The sequence below is a fragment of the Cebus imitator genome, unplaced genomic scaffold, assembly GCF_001604975.1.
Source record: "Cebus imitator isolate Cc_AM_T3 unplaced genomic scaffold, Cebus_imitator-1.0 Scaffold355, whole genome shotgun sequence".
NCBI lineage: Eukaryota > Metazoa > Chordata > Mammalia > Primates > Cebidae > Cebus > Cebus imitator.
Window position 1 is genome coordinate 1,253,903 of NW_016107670.1, and position 20,121 is coordinate 1,274,023.

Consider the following 20,121-nt stretch of genomic DNA (forward strand, 5'->3'; position numbering starts at 1 on the left):
AGTAATGTTATGTTACAAACTTTGTGAAGGAAAGTTTATCCTTTATCTTAATTATCTCTCTATTCTTTGCTTGGAAGCATCCTAAAAAATTATAAAAATATGAGGAATTGATTGTTAGTTGCTGATTAAACAAAATAATACTGTCATATTCTCAATTTTACATTAAATTTATAAGTTACCTGTTTCTATTCATAAGAAATAAATGACCAAGCAAGTGTGCATACTACTTTTTTTTTAAGGGAAAGAAAACAAATATTTAGAAAAAAGGAAAAAAATATTTAGAATCAAGAATGAAGAAAATTTAAATTGGGAGAAAACTTCAGGGCTGAATGAATTTCTCCAAAATTATTCTAGTTTGTAGCATCTTTTTAACATTTCTCTTCTTTGTTCTAAGATAGAAGTAGTGGTAAATATGAAGTGGTTAATCACTCAACAATTATGTAATGGAATGGTAAGCTCTAAACTTGGACTTATTTGAAAAGTCTTAGAGGTCATGGTATGATATTAACCACCAAACTGTTTAGTTACTCAAGTAAATGAACACTAGAACCTCTTCAAAAACATATTAAAATTTGACTCAGTCACATATCTGAGTCAATGAATCACAATGGAAATGGAAATCTACATACATTTATTTAAATGATGGACCATGAAATATGTATGCCATGATGCACCTTATCATGATGTGGAGAATTGCTAGATTGTGCTGTCAGATGTGTAATAGTAGTTATTAAAAACTAAGAATAAACTTGCTAGTGGGAGGAAGCATTTTCTGACATTACTCATTGAATCAACCTCTCTGTTTAGGTGAAGAGAAAGAAGAGGAGGAAGATAAACTACCTCGAAGAGAGAGCTTGAGACCAAAGAGGAAACGGACCAGAGATGTTATCAATGAGGATGACCCAGAACCTGAACCAGAGGATGAAGAAACAAGGAAGGCAAGAGAAAAAGAGAGGAGGAGGAGGCTAAAGAGAGGAGCGTAAGTTAGTTCTGATATTCTTTTGAAAGCTCCAATGCTGAAGATGATCATTCCTTTTAGACACTCTTTGACCTTAAAATTGGTAATTAAAACTATTTTAGAAAGACAGCCTTAATCTGATGATACTTTTTATTCTACTTAAGTAAATGTATTTTAATAGTTAAAATAGAATTTTAACATGAATATATATTAAAAGTGGACCATGAGAAATTCCCTTATGAAGGATCTAAATTATCATAGGTCATTGACATATTACAGTTAATTTAAAGATTTTAAAATTATTCCACTAATTATATGTATTGTTATCTAGGTTAAGTAGAAACTTCTAAATAGTGAGCACACATCATTTTATCTTTCAGAGCAGGGTTTGGCAAATTATGGCTAAATCCAGCCCAAGATGGTTTTTACAGCTTTAAAGGGCTATTAACTAAAAGCAAAGATGAATATGGGACAGAGTTGTATATAGCACTCAAAGCCTAAAATATTAACTGTTTGGCCCTTTACAGAAAGAAAGTGTGGTAGCCTCTGTTACAGAGGATTTGGGTTGTCATTTTCTTTTTAGTACAGCTCAATATCGTTCAGTTCCACCAGGAAAACATTTTACTGAATGCTGACTTTGTGCAGAATAATATATTTAATGCTATTTGGGAAACATCCAAGAAGAGACTTTTCTTGTCTTTGGTTTTTTGGAAATTTGCAGATAGCAGGCAGGTAGGAAAAGTGTGTGTATAAAATACCTCTAATAAGAGAAAACCTAGACCCCTTGGAACGAATGAAAGGGAACAGTCAACCTGTTCCACGACTTACAGGTAACAGGGCCATGTGAATCACCATCAGGCGGTGGAATCTCCTCCAAGCACTCCTAGGACTTTAAAGCATGAGGAACTTTCTAAGATGTCCTTCCAAGATGACACGCTTCTGTACTCAATAGCTCTAACTATTATATTATTCCTTATAAATGATTGTTATTAAAAACAACTGTATGAAAAATTTGTCAAGTAGAGAAGCTTAATATTAACAGACAACAGCCTCTTTTAGATAAGAATAACCCTATGAACTTCATGTCTTAGTTTTCCTTCTTCTCTTCCCCAGCTTCCCCTTTCCCTCTTTTGCATACCAAGACAAAATTTTATTTTAAATTTTGACTCTAGTATTTTTTATTTGGATCTGCTTTTAAAGTACCTTCATACTTTATTCCTTTCAAAAATAAAATGCAACACAATGTTAAGTCCCAGGTATTACTGTGATTGTTAGTTCCATTATTATATAGTAACAGTTCCTATTTAGCAAAGCTTATGCTTTCTGACGGGGGTATTTCATTGAGAAAACATCACCAATTGATGTATGCATGATATAGGTTGTGTTCCAAAATTTGCTTTTCCTACTTATGCCTCAAAAAAAAAAAATCCTTTTAAAAAGATGAGTTGGGCAGGAATTCCTTTGCTCTTTTCACCTGCTGACGGCCCTCATGGCAACTGCTCAACCTGTAGGAAATGGGGCCATGTGAAGCAACTGGATCCTGTGCCTATGACAGTGTCTCTCCCTAGCTGGCCTTATGTTCTATTCTGATCTTGAGAATCAAGATTCCTTAGGTCCCACTCTTCCACATAACCAAACTCTCTCCATATGTTTTACAAATTGTATTTCTGCTGGTACAATTTGTGCATCTATTATAAATAGTATAAGAAATTAGTTGTGATTATTGATAGTTCTATTCTCTATTTTAGAGTCTATTTTCTGTTGTTTATTTTGAAGATAAACATCTTTTTTTAAAGAAAATCTTAGATAATATTTTTGAGAAAGATTGGTAGGCAAATCAGGGCACAATTATTTAGGTTAATTAATTCAGGGTCTTTTTTATTTAAATATTCAAGTAATGCCTCAGGGAATTTCCCTTTCATTGACACAACATTTGAAACCAACTAAAACCAAGGTTGTAATGCAAACTATCTTTGGAGGCAGTTAAAAAAACACTGCCTTGTTAGACATTTTGGAGTATTTCCAGTAATATTACAGGCTTTTCCTGACCCAGTTTTAAGAGAATAAGTAATATATTCATAGCAGTGAGAAATTCAGCATATTATGCCTTTTTCTTCCTAACAACTGTTGTTTAAATATATCAAACTTAAGATAGAAAGCCATTCTTGCACAGATTAGCTTGAAAATTTAGATGAAGCGTGCCTATGGCTTTTAATATGATTAGCCCTTTCTTTGAGTGATTCTAGAAAAGCAGGTTTCCTGTAATGCTGGTTAGAAAAGTATTTTAATTACTTTCATATTTGAGGGTAACTTATGTCTCAACAACTGTACCCTGTAACACAGCATGATCCTCCTGGTGAAATAAACAATTAACAACAGAGACTTAAAAGATATACCAGTCTGGGATCATTTAGTATAGGAATAAACGTCTTTCCATACCATAATAATCTCAGAGGTCATTGTTATATTTTAGTGTACTCTGAGCACTGGGTTTATGATGATAACCCTGAACTCTCCAGAAAAGTTTTGTTTATTCAATAAGTACTTATTCACATGTGTTTATTCAATAAGTATTTATCTTCCTTTACTTTTGCACAACCTAAGTTGCTAACATCTTTGGGATACTTGGATATGAACATGCAATTGCCTGCAATCTTGCATTTTCAAAAGTCTATAATATAGTAAGGGAGAGGCCACTTAGATACAAATTATTATGACATAAGACCGTATATGTGTCCCAGAGTAGCTTGGAGTCTCAGAGAAGTGAAAACTCTTCTCACAGGGATAATTACAGAAGGGATTAATTACTAAAGACAATTCATTTGATTTTTAAAGGACTTAGAATTTGGACAGGTTAAACTTATAAACTATTTAATTAGTGTTAGAATGGTTTCCATTAAAGGATTTCTGAAAGTTGGCGTATAGGTTTAGTTACCTGGCAAATCCACACATCATATAGATCAGTTTTTCATTCTTTGCTGATGCTGGATTAGAGATGTGGTTTTACATGTGATTCTTAATGGAAATACAGTAATGTAAAGTTTTAAGGTAATTGTACATAAATATTATGAATTATTTTGAAACAATTGACAAGTTAAAGGCTTAACATATCAAGCAATTAAATCATTAATCTTAAAGGTTTTTTTCTAATTGACTTTATTACTGATAATTTCTTGGCATCTATTTTATTTTTGAAGTTTCTGGAAATATTTCATTAAAACTGTTATCTATATAGTTTCGAGTTATTTCTATGTTTGCATGGAAACAATTCTAATCATTTTTTATTAAAGCACATCTTTAACTCCCAAGACAAACTAACCCACATATCATTCTAATTGGCAAATTAAAAAAAAATTGGATATAGATGCAGTAAAAAAAATCCTGAAATATTTTATGCCATTACTGCACAGCATCATAGGCTTCTATATGATAAACACCAAATAATTAAAATATAAACAATCAGAGATGTGTCTTAGAAGAGTGTACTTCCCTGGTTCTCTTAAACCATGATGATTATTTTAAGCAAAATATTTGAATTGTCCAAAAAACAAACTGTGGGCAGGAAGTGTTATTTTAAATGGTTAATATGAATTTTTGTTTCGGTAATCACAGCATGATTAAAAACTATAGATTGGTGGCAAAGAAAGGAGATTGAAAGTCATTTTGTAGGGTGAACTATGAAACTGTGGTTATATCCTATTCCTCAGCTAGAACTTTAAAAAGTAAATTTTACCATATTTCTACTGTGTCTAGTCCTGCACTTAGTGAAAAATAAAATATTTTTCTGAGTAATACTAAATTGGATTACAATTTTTGTTATCAGTCAGTGTCTAGTGAGGGGAGAAACTTCAACAGTTAATTGAACAGAGAGAGTTTAATAAGTGAATTGTTAGGAGGTATAAATAATTGTTAATTAGACTACTGAAAAGGCAAAAAGAGAACACTAAAGCATCATGGTGACGGTAACTACTGGAAGTAGCTGCCATTCTAAGGGCTGGAGGAACAATGGAAAAAGTTGAAATGAAAGCACTGTAGCATAGAGGAAAGACCCTTGAAGGTAAAACTCAGGACTCTGCAGAGGGGCTGATGCTCTGCCTTGCTGGTTTTGATGGGAGAGGTGATGAAGCTGATTCTGCTAGTGTTGGTAAGATTGGTAATGTGGATTCACTTGCAGTTATGGAAAGGACGCTCAACTCCAGGTGTTGCTAAGGAGGAAGTATCATCCCACAAAGCAAATAGGAAGCAGAGAGGAAGACACAGGAAAGACGGAGATTCTCCTCAGTATCCCCTATTGTCAGAGTCTATACTGACCCAGCTAACAAAGCAGAAATGTAACTCACAAAATACCAGCCCCAGCACCACAATATTAAAGTGTAGGATGGTGTGTTTGAAGTTGAGACAATAGCTTAATAACTGAAACACTCTATTACCAAAACACACACACACACAAAAACAAAAAAACCTGATCTCTACGATAGGGTATTGCATGCCTCAATTTAAAATTATGTTGCTCATATTTAGATTTTGTTTTCTTTGAGTTCTGGACCCTGTAGTGTTTTTGTAATACTAGGAACACAAAAAAGAAAAGCTACATCCATGCTCAGTAGGAACTACATTCCTTTGAAAGTCTCTTCAAAGGATTGAAATATATTCCACCAATATTTCAAGGTGAATTTTTCCCATTAAAGTTACAGTTTAATTAACAGATAACAAATTAAGTTACCTTTAAGAAACAGATTTTTATTTTTCTCAATTTCAATTTTTTTTTTTCTCTTGAGACAGGGCTAACAAAATTTTTAAGGGCACTCAAAGACATCTTCACCTCTAATTTATTATCCTTATTGAAAAATTAAGTTTTTAAATGAAATGTAGAATTGGGGAAGGTATTCAAGGGAACAAAGAAGAGAGGGAAATATCTTGATATATCTGTTTTTCTTTCCACAGATTTTCTAGTTCAGAAAATTTGAGGCTTTAGACATAAAAGAATAGCTTAGGCTGGGCATGGTGGCTCATGCCTGTAATCCCAGCACTTTGGGAGGCCAGGGCAGGTAGATCACATGAGGTCAGGAGTTTGAGAACAGCCTGGCCAGCATGGCGAAACCCTGTCTCTAATAAAAATACAAAAATTAGCTGGGCGAGGTGGCAGGTGCCTGTAATCCCAGTTACTCGGGAGGCTGAGGCAGATTGCTTGAACCCAGGAGGCGGAGGTTGCACTGAGCCAAGATCCTGCCATTGTACTCCAGCCTGGGTGACAAGAGTGAAACTCCATCTCAAAAAAAAAAAAAAAAGAAAGAAAGAAAAAAAAGTTTAGATTCAGGAAGGCAAATCCTACTGCTTAAAGTTATAATAATTCCAGTAATCTTACATCAGTGTTCAGATATGAGTTCTTGTGCTTATAGGTCCTAGCATTGACTGTATATGGCCACATCTTTGAAAATGGGCTAAATATGTGGTATCTGTCTTCCTTAAGTTCGGAAGTCAAGCAAACCTTAACTTTACTAAGGTGTTTCTTTTTTTCTTTTAAAGAGAAGAAGAAGAAGAAATTGATAAAGAGGAATTGGAAAGATTGAAGGCAGAGTTAGACGAGAAAAGACAAACAATTGCTACTGTCAAATGCAAACCGTGGAAGATGGAGAAGAAAATTGAAGTTCTCAAGTATGGTGCCACTTTTTATAAGTAGAAACATTTTCCTTGATATTGATCTCCTAAATCCTCTAATATTACCTATATACATGTACATTATATATATTTATTTTGTGTGTAATATTATCTATATCAAGTATATATGAAATACTCATATATAATGCTCATAGTCATAAACATTTATCATATATCTGCATATATTCACATATATGTGTATATTCTCATATACCTGTTTCTTTGCACTAGAGAGACTGGGCTAATAATTATAAATTGGAAACAACCATGAGAAATTGTTTAGAGGCTTTTAACTTCTGTGGTCATCTTCAATCATTTGTTCCTTAAACTGTAGTTTCCTTAGCTTAATACATTTGTTACCATCTCTTTGAAAGAGGCAAAGTATTTGAATTTTACAAGTTTGTGTGGATTGCACACTCTTGTTTCTCTTCAGGGCCCTGGTCTCAAATGATCTTTTCATGTGACAGCGCACATTAAAGCACAGAGAAGACGCTAGGCCAACAGAACAGTAAATAGGATTCCAATGAAAGGTTACGCTAATAGCTATTTCCTGAACATGTCAGTGACCCAATTTCAGTCTTATATTGACTGCTAATGTGGATGCAAACACAGAGCACACAGATTTATATACTCTCCATATGCAGAGTCAAATGATTATCCCATTCTGGGGGATGGGAAGACTCACCCCTGAAGATCACACTATATTTCCCTTGACCAGGTAGTTGGGGGAGGAGGGAAGGGCAGGTAAAAGGGAAGCCTTTTGTTTGTGATAACAGCCATGTTTGCATTTCTTAGTTTTGCCAAAGATTGCATTCATCCATAAATCATTTTTGTAAATAGTAGTGTTTTAAAATTATCCCCTCACAAGCCTATTTAACTAGTAATGCTGTAAAAATGATAGTATAGTATTATTGTCTCTGATGATGAAAACAAGAACTGAAATAGCTATCAGGATAATTCACTTCTAGTCTCGGTTCTGCAAGCACTTGTGTGCTATTTAAAAGCATTGCTTAATCTCCTGAAGCCTTAGTTACCTCATATCCAAAATAAAGAAAGATATTCTATATCTTCTCTGTGTGCTTGAAACTTAGCCATCATTTATAGTATTTTTGTTTTGTTTTGTAGAGTAAGGTTTTCCAAGTTCTAAACGTTGGTTTTCCCAGAAAACTTTTGCAACACCACAAAATTGTAGTCTGGGAACTCCCTTTGCATGCGCATGCACACACTGAGTTAGGATCTCAGATCTCTCATTTAATAGCTGTGCACATTTGATCGAGTTGTGTAGTCTCTCTACACAACTCAGGTTCCTTATCAAATTGTATCTTATTGACAGAGTTTTTGGAATTATAAAGTGAGATAATTTATGTAAAATATTTCATAAATCAAAACAAAGGCAAGCAGCAGCCCACGTTCCACAGAGCTACAAGTTTTGTGCGTGTGCATGCACGTGTGCCTGTACGTTGAAATAGTTTTCACTTCGTGAAGTGATAATGATGCTAAATTATAGGTTTTAAAAATATTCTTACCTGGCAAAATAGAAGTTTGGCAACCCTATACAGGCCCCTCAAACATATTTGAAATATTAATGGCCCATAAAATCCACAAACCTGGGAACCACAGGTAACTATACATAGAAAGTTTAAAATTGGAAAGCAATATTGTGAACTTCCAAATATATATGATTGAATAAAAATTCCAAAATATATGATTGAATAAAAATTCCAAGTACTATCTTCCCTTACCAACTGGATGGAGGTGTAGAGACCCCCACCACCACCCCTCAGCCCCCGATCTCCTTTGCCTGTCTCTCTCGTGCAGGTTAATGGAGTAGACAACAGCTTCAGATTTGAGGTAGGATCTCAGATCTCCAATTTAATAGCTATGCACATTGGATCGAGTTGTGTAGTCTCTCTACACAACTCAGGTTCTTCATGAAATTTTACCTTATTGACAGAGATTTTGGAATTATAAAGTGAGATAATTTATGTAAAACATGGTACCAGAACATGGCACATAGCTGGGAAATATAAGAGGTTATAGTTACTACTTCATCTCAGAAGAGACTTGATGTCTGATTCCTGAAGGGTGACAGGAGAGATGGAGAGAATTTGGGACCTGGAAAGTCTAAGTGGGAGCAGACCTTGCCACAGTCAGACTCCAGAAGCCTTGTGGGATGGTGACACATTAGTAGTAGTTTGGATAAACAGTAAGATTGTGAGGATGCAACAGAAGGAAGTAAGGCATTTGACAATTTAGCAAAATTCGGGACCAGACCATTCTTGGATCTTGTAAAACATAGCCATAGTCCTGTGGCAGATTTCACGGTCTCAGGCCTTGATCTGGAGTCCAAGATTTAAGCAAATTTTAACACTGGGGAGAGATAGGCATTAGCATTGGAAAGAAGGACAATACTAGGTGTTAGTACAAAAGCAGACACTGACAATGAGGAGACTGCACCTGAATCTAGACTGTAGGTGTTTTTTATTTGGCCCACATGTTTTTTGTTTCTTTTTATTTTTTTAATTGTAGCAAAATATACAATACAAAATTTATCATTTTAACCATCAAATGTATTTTTATAATTTTTTCAATATTTTAAAAAATTTAAATTCATTTTTTTCACCTAGAGATATGGTCTTAACTCTGTGGCCTAGGCTGCAGTGCAGTGGTGCAGTCTTAGCTCACTGCAGCCTCAAACTCCTGGGCTCAAGGGATTCTTCTGCCTCAGTCTACCAAGTACTTGGGACTATATATACACACTATCATGTTTGGCTAATTTTTTCTTTTTGTGTTGAGATGGGGTCTTACAAATGTTGCCCAGGCTGATCTTGAACCCCTGGCCTCAAGCTATCTTCCTACCTCAGCCTCCCAAAGTGCTGAGATTATATTTCACCCAGCCTCAATCTTTTAAAAGAGGGAGTAAAAAATTCAGATGTTCAGCTTTTCATGAACAAGTGGAAGATTTGGTCCTACCTTCTTCCATTACAGTAACAGCTAGGACTAAGCACCTGCGGCTCTATTAATGGGGCATTCCCTTTTCAGTTTGCACCATTCTCAAACAATCCATATTACTTGTTTATGCTACTTGGCTGGACTTGTAGACATTCAGATTTGCTGCCTCCTACCAGTGCAGCAGGGGAACAAGCTAGGCACGTTACCAAGACAGTGATTCAGATCTTCAAAGCCAAAGTCAGCTCACAGAATGGAAGCACAAATTTAGGCCCAGAGAAGAAACAACTGTGGCTTCTCACTTGTCAACAAGGCTCACAGTCTGGTGATGATTTTCCATGGCCAGAAGTGGTTTCTGCCTTGTATCTGCACCTGTGGGTTCCAGCTGGTGCCGTGTCTGGGGCCAGCCTAATTCTCTTAGTTTCAGCCTCCATATGAAGTTTTTGGTACTTAAGTGCCTGACTTGTCTCCCTCTGGAGGCTTCTGAATGCTCTATTGAGCCTCTCCCCACAAGATTCCAACTACATTATTAGAACAAGCGGTCAGTACTTCACAGTACATGCAGGTAGGTAAATGTTTCTCTACCCCAATGCTTCCAATGCATGGGAGTGAGGCAGCTTTCCTTCCACTCTTTATTTCTTTCAAAGATACCTAACTGAGAGCATGTTTCTAAGGATTATGTTATTAAGATTCCCCCAATTAGCCTGCATCATTGCTCCTGGCTAAGTCTATGAAACCCAAGATACTAGGCTCAGTGTAACTGGAATAATGTTGTGAACACAGGTTTGGATCTGTGCCTGGGTTTGAAGGCTTCTTGTTCTGGGCTTGGAGAAAGTTGTGAAACTTCTAAAAGGTATTTTAGACAGGGTCAGGATTTTAAGGTATATTTTAGAATAAGCCTCAGGAATGGCAACTTACAGTTCTGAGGGTGTTATGGGAGAGTCAGAGAGAGTTCCCACATTTTTAAAGAGCATCTACCATTAGTAACATGAGCACACTCAGGGCTTAGGGTCAAAAGATGCTTATTTAAGTGGTTCCTACATAGCCAGGAAGCTCTAGGAATTGGTTTTGAATCCATATTAACCCTAAAACATGGCTCAGGAACTAGAGTTCAGCATTTTCAAGACAGTGGAATTGGCTCTATACAGCTGAAAGGAAGCCATCTCCTTTCCATCATCACTGTGGAAATTGTGATTTTCATTGTATGTTTTATTGTATATTAATGCAATTTTACATTCTCTTGTAGCTTAAATCTATTGAATGATAGTCTCTTGGTAGAAAGGCAGGTGTGTCTGGCCCAGACCAGAAATGTGTATTTTTACCTTTTGATCTAAAAATTACTGATATAGGCCGGGTGCGTTGGCTCACGCCTGTAATCCCAGCACTTTGGGAGGCCAAGGCGGGTGGATCACGAGATCAAGAGATCGAGACCATCCTGGTCAACATGGTGAAACCCTGTCTCTACTAAAAAATACAAAAAATTAGCTGGGCATGGTGCCTCTTGCCTGTAATCCCAGCTACTCAGGAGGCTGAGGCAGGAGAATTGCCTGAATCCAGGAGGTGGAGGTTGCGGTGAGCCGAGATCGCGCCATTGCACTCCAGCCTGGGTAACAAGAGCGAAACTCCGCCGCAAAAAAAAAAAAAAAAAAAAATTACTGATATATAGTCAGAATGAGAGCTGCTGTTGTCAATTCTGAGAGACAGAAAGCTTTTGTTAAACAGAATATTCAGCTCTACAGATGATTTATTCAATGAGGAAGAGTGTATATGGAGGGTTGGGGGGGGAAGAGAAATAGTGTTATATTTTCCAATTATTTGAAAGTCAATTTCTATTTTTTTATGAATCACTTAATTTAAACACATTAATGAGAATATGAAGTATAATTGTTTTTAAGTTGCTCATGGGTTTAACTCTGAGTTTGGATGACTAGATCTTTCCTACCTGTAAGAGGTTGCAGCACTTACATGATAGCAGCTACCACAAGTGAAATAAAACACCCAGGTAGAAAGTAACAGGTCTACTTATTACTCATCTTGAAACCTAAGACTGTTAACTGTATCAGAACATTATATGTGGTAGATTAAAAGTGCTCATGACTAAACCTAAATAAGCAACCACCTTATTTTGTTAGAGTAGGTTTTAGATTGAAAATTGAGACTTGGACTTTGAGCTAAGTGCTTCCTGTAACTTATCCTCTTTGAAACTCAGTTTATTCATTTATAAAACAGAGAAATTGGATTGTGGACCATGGTCTTCAAACTGCTATCCTCCAAAGTCAAGTAGTTTGGTGAAATCAGATCAGGGCAAAGGAGGCAGAGCTCACAGGGACAGCCACTGGGCCACAATGCTGGCTTCAAGAACAGACCTATGGTTTCTCTCTTCTACACAGTATACTTCCATATAAAGCATTGATTTGAAGAAGGAATGCTTCTGTGGCTATTAAAAAAACAGTTTTAAAAACCCACTTAGCTGGATATTTAAAGAAACTTATTTTGGAGAGGGGACAGTTCTAACATTTTATGAGTCCACAAATTAAGATACAGAAACACTCCAAGTATACTTTTGCAGGGAATTGGCTCTTGGATAGTCACCATTTTAAAATTATTTATTTTGATAACAAAAATGTGTATTTAGCCATTATACTGACTGCTTCTATTTCTGAGCTTTGTAGCACTCTAACCCAATGTTTCTGGGATCTGTCCATTGGCTGGCTAGGCCCGGTGATTTGTTAATGAGACACCCAGTAAAGCCAAGAAAGTTATCCTCAGATTTCATTTACACTTAAACAGGTGCTTCAAACTATCAGCTAGCCATTAAGGTAACATTCCTCTTACTCAATCTTTTATCTCTTCACACTTCTTTTCATTGGTTTGTTTTTTATTCTGTTTTATTTTTTAGTTGGGAGAATGAATACATTTCTAGCAAAATGAGAACATAGCACAGTTGATTTCCTCTAATGGAGCTATCTGGGAAAACTTTGGGAAAACCATTTGGCTTCCATCCTCACCCCTTCTCTCCAGTTTTCTTGGAGCTTAAGATTTTCACAGGCAAGAATCATAGTTTATACTTCAGTTCACAGAGGTTTTCCCTTCATCTGTCATTGTGAAGGCATGAAAGATGCTATACAAGAGGACATGTAAACACACCTACCAACATACCCTTCAACGATTCTGGATTATTTTCTTTTTTAAATTTTATATTTCCATAAGTTTGGGGGGAACAGGTGGTATTTGGTTACATGAGTAAGTTATTTGGTGGGGATTTGTTAGATTTTGATGCACCCATCACCCGAGCCATATACCCTGAACCCAATTTGTAGTCTTCAGAGTCCCCAAAGTCCACTGTATCACTTTTTTGCGTGTGCGTCCTTGTAGTTTAGCTCCTAGTTATGAATAAGAACATAGGATATTTCCATCGGAACTGGAGACTATTATTCTGAGTGAAGTAATTCAGGAATGGAAAACCAAACATTATATGTTCTGTGAATGCCAATTTTTTTTTTTTTTTTTTGAGATGGGGTCTCGCTCTGTCATCCAGGCTGGAGTGCAGTGGTATGATCTCAGCTCACTGCAACCTCCGCCTCTCAGGTTCAAAAGGCTGCCTCAGCCTTTTGAGTAGCTGGGATTACAGGCATGTGCCACCACACCCAGCAAATTTTTGTATTTTTTGTAGAGACAGGGTTTTGCCATGTTGGCCAGGGCGGTCTTGAACTCCTGACCTTGGGTGATCCACCCACCTCGGCCTATCAAAGTGCTGGGATTATAGGCATGAGCCACCATTCTTGGCCCGAATGCCAACATTTCGTTTCTTTTTATGGCTGAGTAGTATTCTATCATATATATGTATATGTATTCCATATATATGTATATATGTACACCACAATTTCTTTATCCATTCATTGACTGATGGGCATTTGGTCTGGTTTCATATTTTTACAATTGTGAATTCTGCTGCTATAAACATGTGTGTGTAAGTGTCTTTTTTGTATAACAACTTCTTTTCCTCTAGGTAGATACCCAGTAGTGGGATTGCTGGATCAAATGGTAGTTCTACTTTTAGCTCTTCAAGGAATCTCCACCCTGTTTTTCATAGTGGTCGTACTAGTTTGCATTCCCACTAAAAGTGTAGAAGTGTTCACTTTTTACCACATCCATGCCAACATCTATTTATTTTTTGATGTTTTGATTGTGGCCATTCTTGCAGGAGATAGGTGGTATATTGTGATTTCGTTTTTCATTATGTTTTCGTTTGCTTTGTTGAAAATCAGTTGTCTATAAGTATTTGGATTCATTTCTGGGTTCTCTATTCTATTCCATTGGTCTATGTGCCTATTTTTATATCAGTACCATGCTGTTTTGGTGGCCATAGACTTAGAGCATAGTTTGAAGGAAGGTAATGGGATGCCGCTAGATTTGTTCTTTTTGTTTAGTCTTGCTTTTGCTATGCAGGCTCTTTTTTGGTTCCATATGGATTTTAGGATTGTTCTTTTCTAGTTCTGTGAAAAATGATGGTGCTATTTCGATGAGAATTGCATTGAATTTGAAGATTGCTTTAGGTAATATGGTCATTTTCACAATACTGATTCTACCCATCCACATGAGCATGGGATGTATTTCCATCTATTTGTGTCATCTGTGATTTCTTTCAGCCGGGTTTTGCAGTTTTCCCTGTACAAGTATTTCACCTCCTTGGTTAGGTATAGTCCTAAGTATTTGTGTGTGTGTGTGTGTGTGTGTGTGTGTATGTGTGTGTGTGTGTCTATTGTAAGGGGTTGAAATCTTGATTTGATTCTCAGTTTGGTCACTGCTGGTGAATAACAGAGCTACTGATTTGTGTACATTAATTTTGTATCATGAAACTTTGCTGAATTCATTTTTCAGTACTAGGAGCTTTTTGGAGGAGTCTTTAGGGTTTTCTGGGTATGTGATCATATCATCAGCAAACGGTGACAGTTTGACCTCTTTACTGATCTGGATACCCTGTTTTTCTTCTCCTGTCTGATTGCCCTGGCTAGGACTCCACTACTATGTTGAATAGAAGTGGTGAGAATGGGCATCCTTGTTCCAGTTCTCAGAGGGAATGCTTTCAACTTTTCCCTGTTTAGCATTATGTTGTCTGTGAGTTTGTCATAGATGGCTTTTATTACATTGAGGTATGTCCCTTGTATGCCAATTTTTCTGAGGGTTTTAATCATAAGGGGATGCTGGTTTTTGTCAAATGCTTTTTCTGTGTCTACTTTTTTTGGGGGAAGTGTTGTTTAAGAGCAGAAAGTTTAATAGGCAAAAGAAAGAAGAGAAAAGCACCCTCACACAGTGGGGAGGGTTCTGAATGGATCACCTCTTTCTGCATCTATTGAGATGATGATGTAATTTTTGTTTTAATTCTGTTTATATGGTGTGTCATATTTACTGATGTATGTTAAACCATCCCTGCATCTCTGGGATGAAACACACTTGATCATGGTGGATTATCTTTTTGATATGCTGTTGGATTCAGTTTAGCTAGTATTTTGTTAAGAATTTTTTATCTATGTTCATCAGGGATATTGATCTGTAGTTTTTTTGTTTTGTCCTTTCCTGGTTTTGGTATTAGGGTGATTCTGGTTTCATAGAATGATTGAGGAAGTATTCTGTCTTTCTCTGTCTTGTGGAATAGTGTCAGTAGGATTGAATGTCTGATAGAATTCAGCTGTGAATCTGTCTGGTCCTGGACTTTTTTTGTTGGTAATTTAAAAATTACCATTTCAATCTTACTGCTTGTAAGATTGGTCTGTTTGGGGTTTCTAATTCTTCCTGATTTAAGCTAGGAGGGTTGTATCTTTCTAGGAATTTATGCATCTCTTCTAGGTTTTCTAGTTTATGTGGATAAAGGTATTCATAGTAGCCTTGAGTGATCTTTTGTATTTCTGTCATGTTGGCTGTAATATCTCCTATTTCATATCTAATAGTGAAGCATGAATGGCCACAAGAAACAGACCTCTGGGACACTGAACTAGGAAGGAATTTATTTCAGCTGGGAGCAAGGCAACATAGTCGTCTAACAGCCAAGCTTGTCTAACAAAGAGAAGCTCTGCCTTTATATAGGCTTACAACTCTAGATATTACATGTGAAAGGGTCTTGGGTTTACAGCCTTAGGAATTACACGTGAAAGGATCTTGGGTTTACAGTTTTAGAAATTACATGTGAAAGGGGCTTGGTCATGGAGTAGGAGGGGGATGGGGGTTTGATCTTGTTTAAGTAAAAACAATGCCTTCTGGAAAGATTCCCCCACACTATGCCTGCTATCTATAGGAAGGTGACTAAGGAGGCACCAGTTGGCTAGCCTTTTCTTCTATTGAAATGCAGTGTGGAAGTCAAGGGGGAGGTGATCTTAGATGCTTGGGTCTCTTTCCTCAGTAGAGCTTATTTGGATCTTCTCTCCTCTCTTCCTTTTTTGGTTAATCTTGCTAATGGTCTATCAATTTTATTTATCTTTTCAAAAAACTAGCTTTTTGTTTCATTTAGCTTTTGTATTTTTTTGTTGTTGTTGTTGTTGTTGTTTCAATTTCATTTAGTTCTGCTTTGAACTTTGTTATTTCTTTTCTTCTGCTGTTTGGGTTTGGTTTGTTCTTGTTTCTCTAGTTCCTTGAGATGTTAGCTTAGGTTATCTATTTGTACTCTTTCAGACTTTTTTATGTAGGCATTTAATGCTATGAACTTTCCTCTTAGCACCACCTTTCCTGTATCTCAGCAGTTTTGATAGGTTGTTTCACTATTATTGTTTAGTTCAAAGTATTTTTAAATTTCCATCTTGATTTCATCATGGACCCAACAATCATTCAGGAGCATGTAGTTTAATTTTCACATATTTACATGGATTTGAGGATTTCTTTTGATTTCCAACTTTATTCCGCTGTGGTCTGAGAGAGTACTTGATATAATTTCAGTTTTCTTAAATTTATTGAGACTTGTTTTGTGGCCTGTCATAAAGTTTATCTTGGAGAAAGCTCCATGCACTGATGAATAGAATCTATATTCTGTAGTTGTTGGGTAGAATATTCTGTGAATAGCTGTTAGGTCCATTTGTTCTAGGGTATAGTTTTAATCCATTGTTTCTTTGTTGGCTTTCTGTCTTGATGACCTGTCTAGTGCTGTCAGTGGAGTATTGAAGCCCCCCACTATTATTGTGTTGCTATCTATCTCATTTCTTAGGTCTAGTAGTAATCATTTTATAAATCTGGGAGCTTTAGGTGCATATTTATTTAGAATTGTGATATTTTCTTGTTGGACAAAGCTTTTTATCATTATTTAATGTACCTCTTTGTGTTTTTAAACTGCTATTGCTTTAAAGTTTGTTTTGCCTGATATAAGAATAGCTACTCCTGGTCGCTTTTGGTGTTCATTTGCATGGAATGTATTTTTTCCACCCTTTTACCTTAAGTTTATGTGAGTCCTTATGTGTTAGTTGAGCGTCTTGAAGACAGCAGATACTTGGTTAGTGAATTCTTAACTGTTCTGGAATTCTGTATCTTTTAAGTGGAGCATTTAGGCTATTTACATTCAATGTTAGTATTGAGATGTGAGGTACTATTCTATTCATCATGCTATTTGTTGCCTGAATACCTTGGTTATTTATTTATTTACTTATTTGTTGTATTTTGGTTTCAATGGGTCCTGTGAGATTCATGTTTTAAAGAGATTCTGTTTTGAGTGTTTCCAGGGTTTGTTTCAAGATTTAGAGCTCCTTTGAGCAGTTCTTGTAGTGCTGGCTTGGTAGTGGCGAATTCTCTTAGCACTTGTTTGTCTGAAAAAGTCTGCATCTTTCCTTAATTTATGAAGCTTAGTTTCACTGGATACAAAATTCTTCTCTGATAATTGTTTTGCTTAAGGAAGTGAAAAACAGGACCCCAATCTCTTCTAGTTGGTAGGGTTTCTCCTGAGAAATCTGCTGTTACTCTGATAACGTTTCCTTTGTAGATTACTTAGTGCTTAGTCTCACAGCTCTTAAGATTCTTTCCTTTGTCTTGACTTTAGATAACTTGATAACTATATGCTTAGGCAATGATCTTTTTGCAATGAATTTCCCAGGTATTCTTTGAGCTTCTTATATTTGAATGTCCAGCTCTCTAGCAAGGCAAGGAAGTTTTCCTCTATTATTCCCCCAAATATGTTTTCTAAACTTAGATTTCTCTTCTTCCTCAGGGATACCAATTATTCTTAGGTTTAATCATTTAACATAATCTCAAACTTCTTGGAGGCTTTATTCCTTTTTTAAAATTCTTTTTTTCTTTGTCTTTGTTGTATTGGTTTATTTCTTAAACATTGTCTTTGAGCTCTGAAGTTCTTTTTTCTGCTTGTTCAGTTCTATTGCAGAGACTTTCCAGTACATTTTGCATTTCTCTAAATGTGTTCTTTATTTCCCAAAGTAGTGATTGTTTTATATTTATACTATCTATTTCACTGAAGATTTCTCCCCTCATATCTTGTATCATATTTTTTTATTTCCTTAAGTTGGACTTCACCTTTCTCGGGTGCCTCCTTGATTAGCTTGCTAATCAACCTTCTGAATTCTTTTTCTGGCAATTCATGGATTTCATCTTGGTTCGGATCCATTGTTGGTGAGCCAGTGTGATTTTTTTGAGGGTGTTAAAGAACATTGTTTTGTCATATTACTAGAATTGTGTTTCTGGTTCCTTCTCATTTGGGTAGGCTATGTCAGAGGAAGGATCTGAAGCTCAAGGATGCTGTTGAGATTCTTTTGTCCCACAGGGTGTTCCCTTGATATAGTACTCGTCCCCTTTTCTTGAAGATGTGGCTTCATGAGAGCCAAACTATAGTTATTTCTCTTTTAGATCTAGCCACCCAGTGGAGCTACTGCGCTCTGGGCTCATACTGGGGTTTGTTTGCACAGAGTCATGTGATGTGAACCATCTTCAGGTCTCTCAGCCATGGATACCAGCACCTGCTCCAGTGAAGGTGGAGGGGAGTAAAATAGACTCTGTGAGGTGCCTTAGTTGTAGTTGTTTAATGCACTAGTTTTGTGCTGGTTGGCCTCCTGCCAGGAGGTAGGGCTTTCAAGAGCATCAGCTATGGTAGTATAGGGGAGAATCAGGTGGTGGGTGGGGTTCTAGAACTCCCAAGAGAATATGAACTTTGTCTTCAGCTACCAGGGTGGATAGGGAAGGACCATCAGGTGGAAGCAGGGTTAGGCACTTCTGAGCTCAGACTCTCCTTGTGTGGTGCTTGCTGTGACTGCTGTGGGGAATGGGGGTGTGGTCCTCAGGTCAATGGAGTTATTTTCCCAGGAGGATTATAGCTGCTTCTGCTGTGTCATGCAGGTTGTCAGGAAAGAGGGGAAAGCTGGTAGCTACAAGCCTCATCCAGCTCCCATGAAACCTAAAAGGCTGGTCTCACTCCCACTGTGCCTCCTTCAAAAGCGCTGAGTTTGTTTTCAGGCAGTGAGCAAATAGGGCTGAAAACTTGTCCCAGGCTACCAGCCTCCTGGCTGAGAAAGCAAGCAGGGCTTTTGTGCAGCCTCTCTGCCTGTTACTGGATTCACATCCTCCCCAAAGTTCCGGCCAGGAAACTTTACATTTGGTTGGTTCAGTTCAGATTTCCTTCTCCCTGTGGTCTTTTCCCAGTTCCTCTGGCAGCCTTCCTCTAGGGCCCCTGTGAGACAAGTCAGAAATTGCTTCCCTGGGGACCCAAAAAGGCCCACCGGGCTTTTCCTGTTGCTTCATCTACCCTTGTGTTTTGCTCAGCTCTCTAAATTGTCTCAGCTCCAGGTAAGGTCAAATCCTTCTCTTGTGATCTGGACTTTTAGCTTCCCCAGTGAGTGTGTGTATTTGGGGCAGGGGACAATCTTCCTTTCCAACTTCGCTGTTTGGGCACTGATAGAATTTGGGCTGTCTCCTGGGTCCTGCAGGAGCAATCTGCTTCCTTCAAATGGTTTGTGGATTCTCTTGGCTTTCCTGGTATATTTCTGCAATAGTTCTTGGAACAAAAGTTCACAATGCAAGTCACCACATGCTGTTCTATCCATCCGAGTGGGGTTGCAGTTTAGTCCTGCCTCCTGTCTGCCATCTTTTCCTAGCAGTTCATTCTGGATTATTTCTAACCAATAACTCAACCGAAGCACAGGCCTTCATTTCTTCTACTTTACAGGTATCTTGAGTATGGCAATTTTTCATCTGCAAAATGGAGAATCTATAGGCAATTAATGCATCTAGATTTTGTCAATCAAAATGTAACATTGACATCCCATTTTTCTGCTATTTTATAAGTTCATACCAGGTGTCAAGCATTGTGCTGTGGGCAAGTTTCTTGGCCTCTGCATCCTTGAGTTTCCTCACTATTAATGAGGATAAAAGTACTACTGCATAAAGTTATTGAGAGAATTAAATAAGTTCATAGATACAAACATGTAACATAGTGCCTGGCATAATAATTTTCTTTATCCCTCTCAACCCTCCTTCATGATACATTTTATTATTTTGACTTACATATAAGGAAATTGATGTTCTGAGAGGATAAATATTTGTCAGATAATTAATAAGTGATAGATCTACACTTTAAG

At 37.0% G+C, this 20,121-nt stretch overlaps 1 protein-coding gene across 1 annotated transcript in view; it reads left to right on the forward strand.

The window, feature by feature from the left end:
* The window catches only part of TMC1 (transmembrane channel like 1), a 137,975-nt gene that overhangs the window by 12,273 nt on the left and 105,581 nt on the right, over positions 1-20,121 (forward strand). The window contains exons 3-4 of the mRNA XM_037730607.1: positions 808-979; positions 6,485-6,613. Of these exons, the coding sequence (XP_037586535.1) occupies positions 808-979; positions 6,485-6,613 (301 nt within the window). The remainder of the gene's footprint in view (positions 1-807; positions 980-6,484; positions 6,614-20,121) is intronic.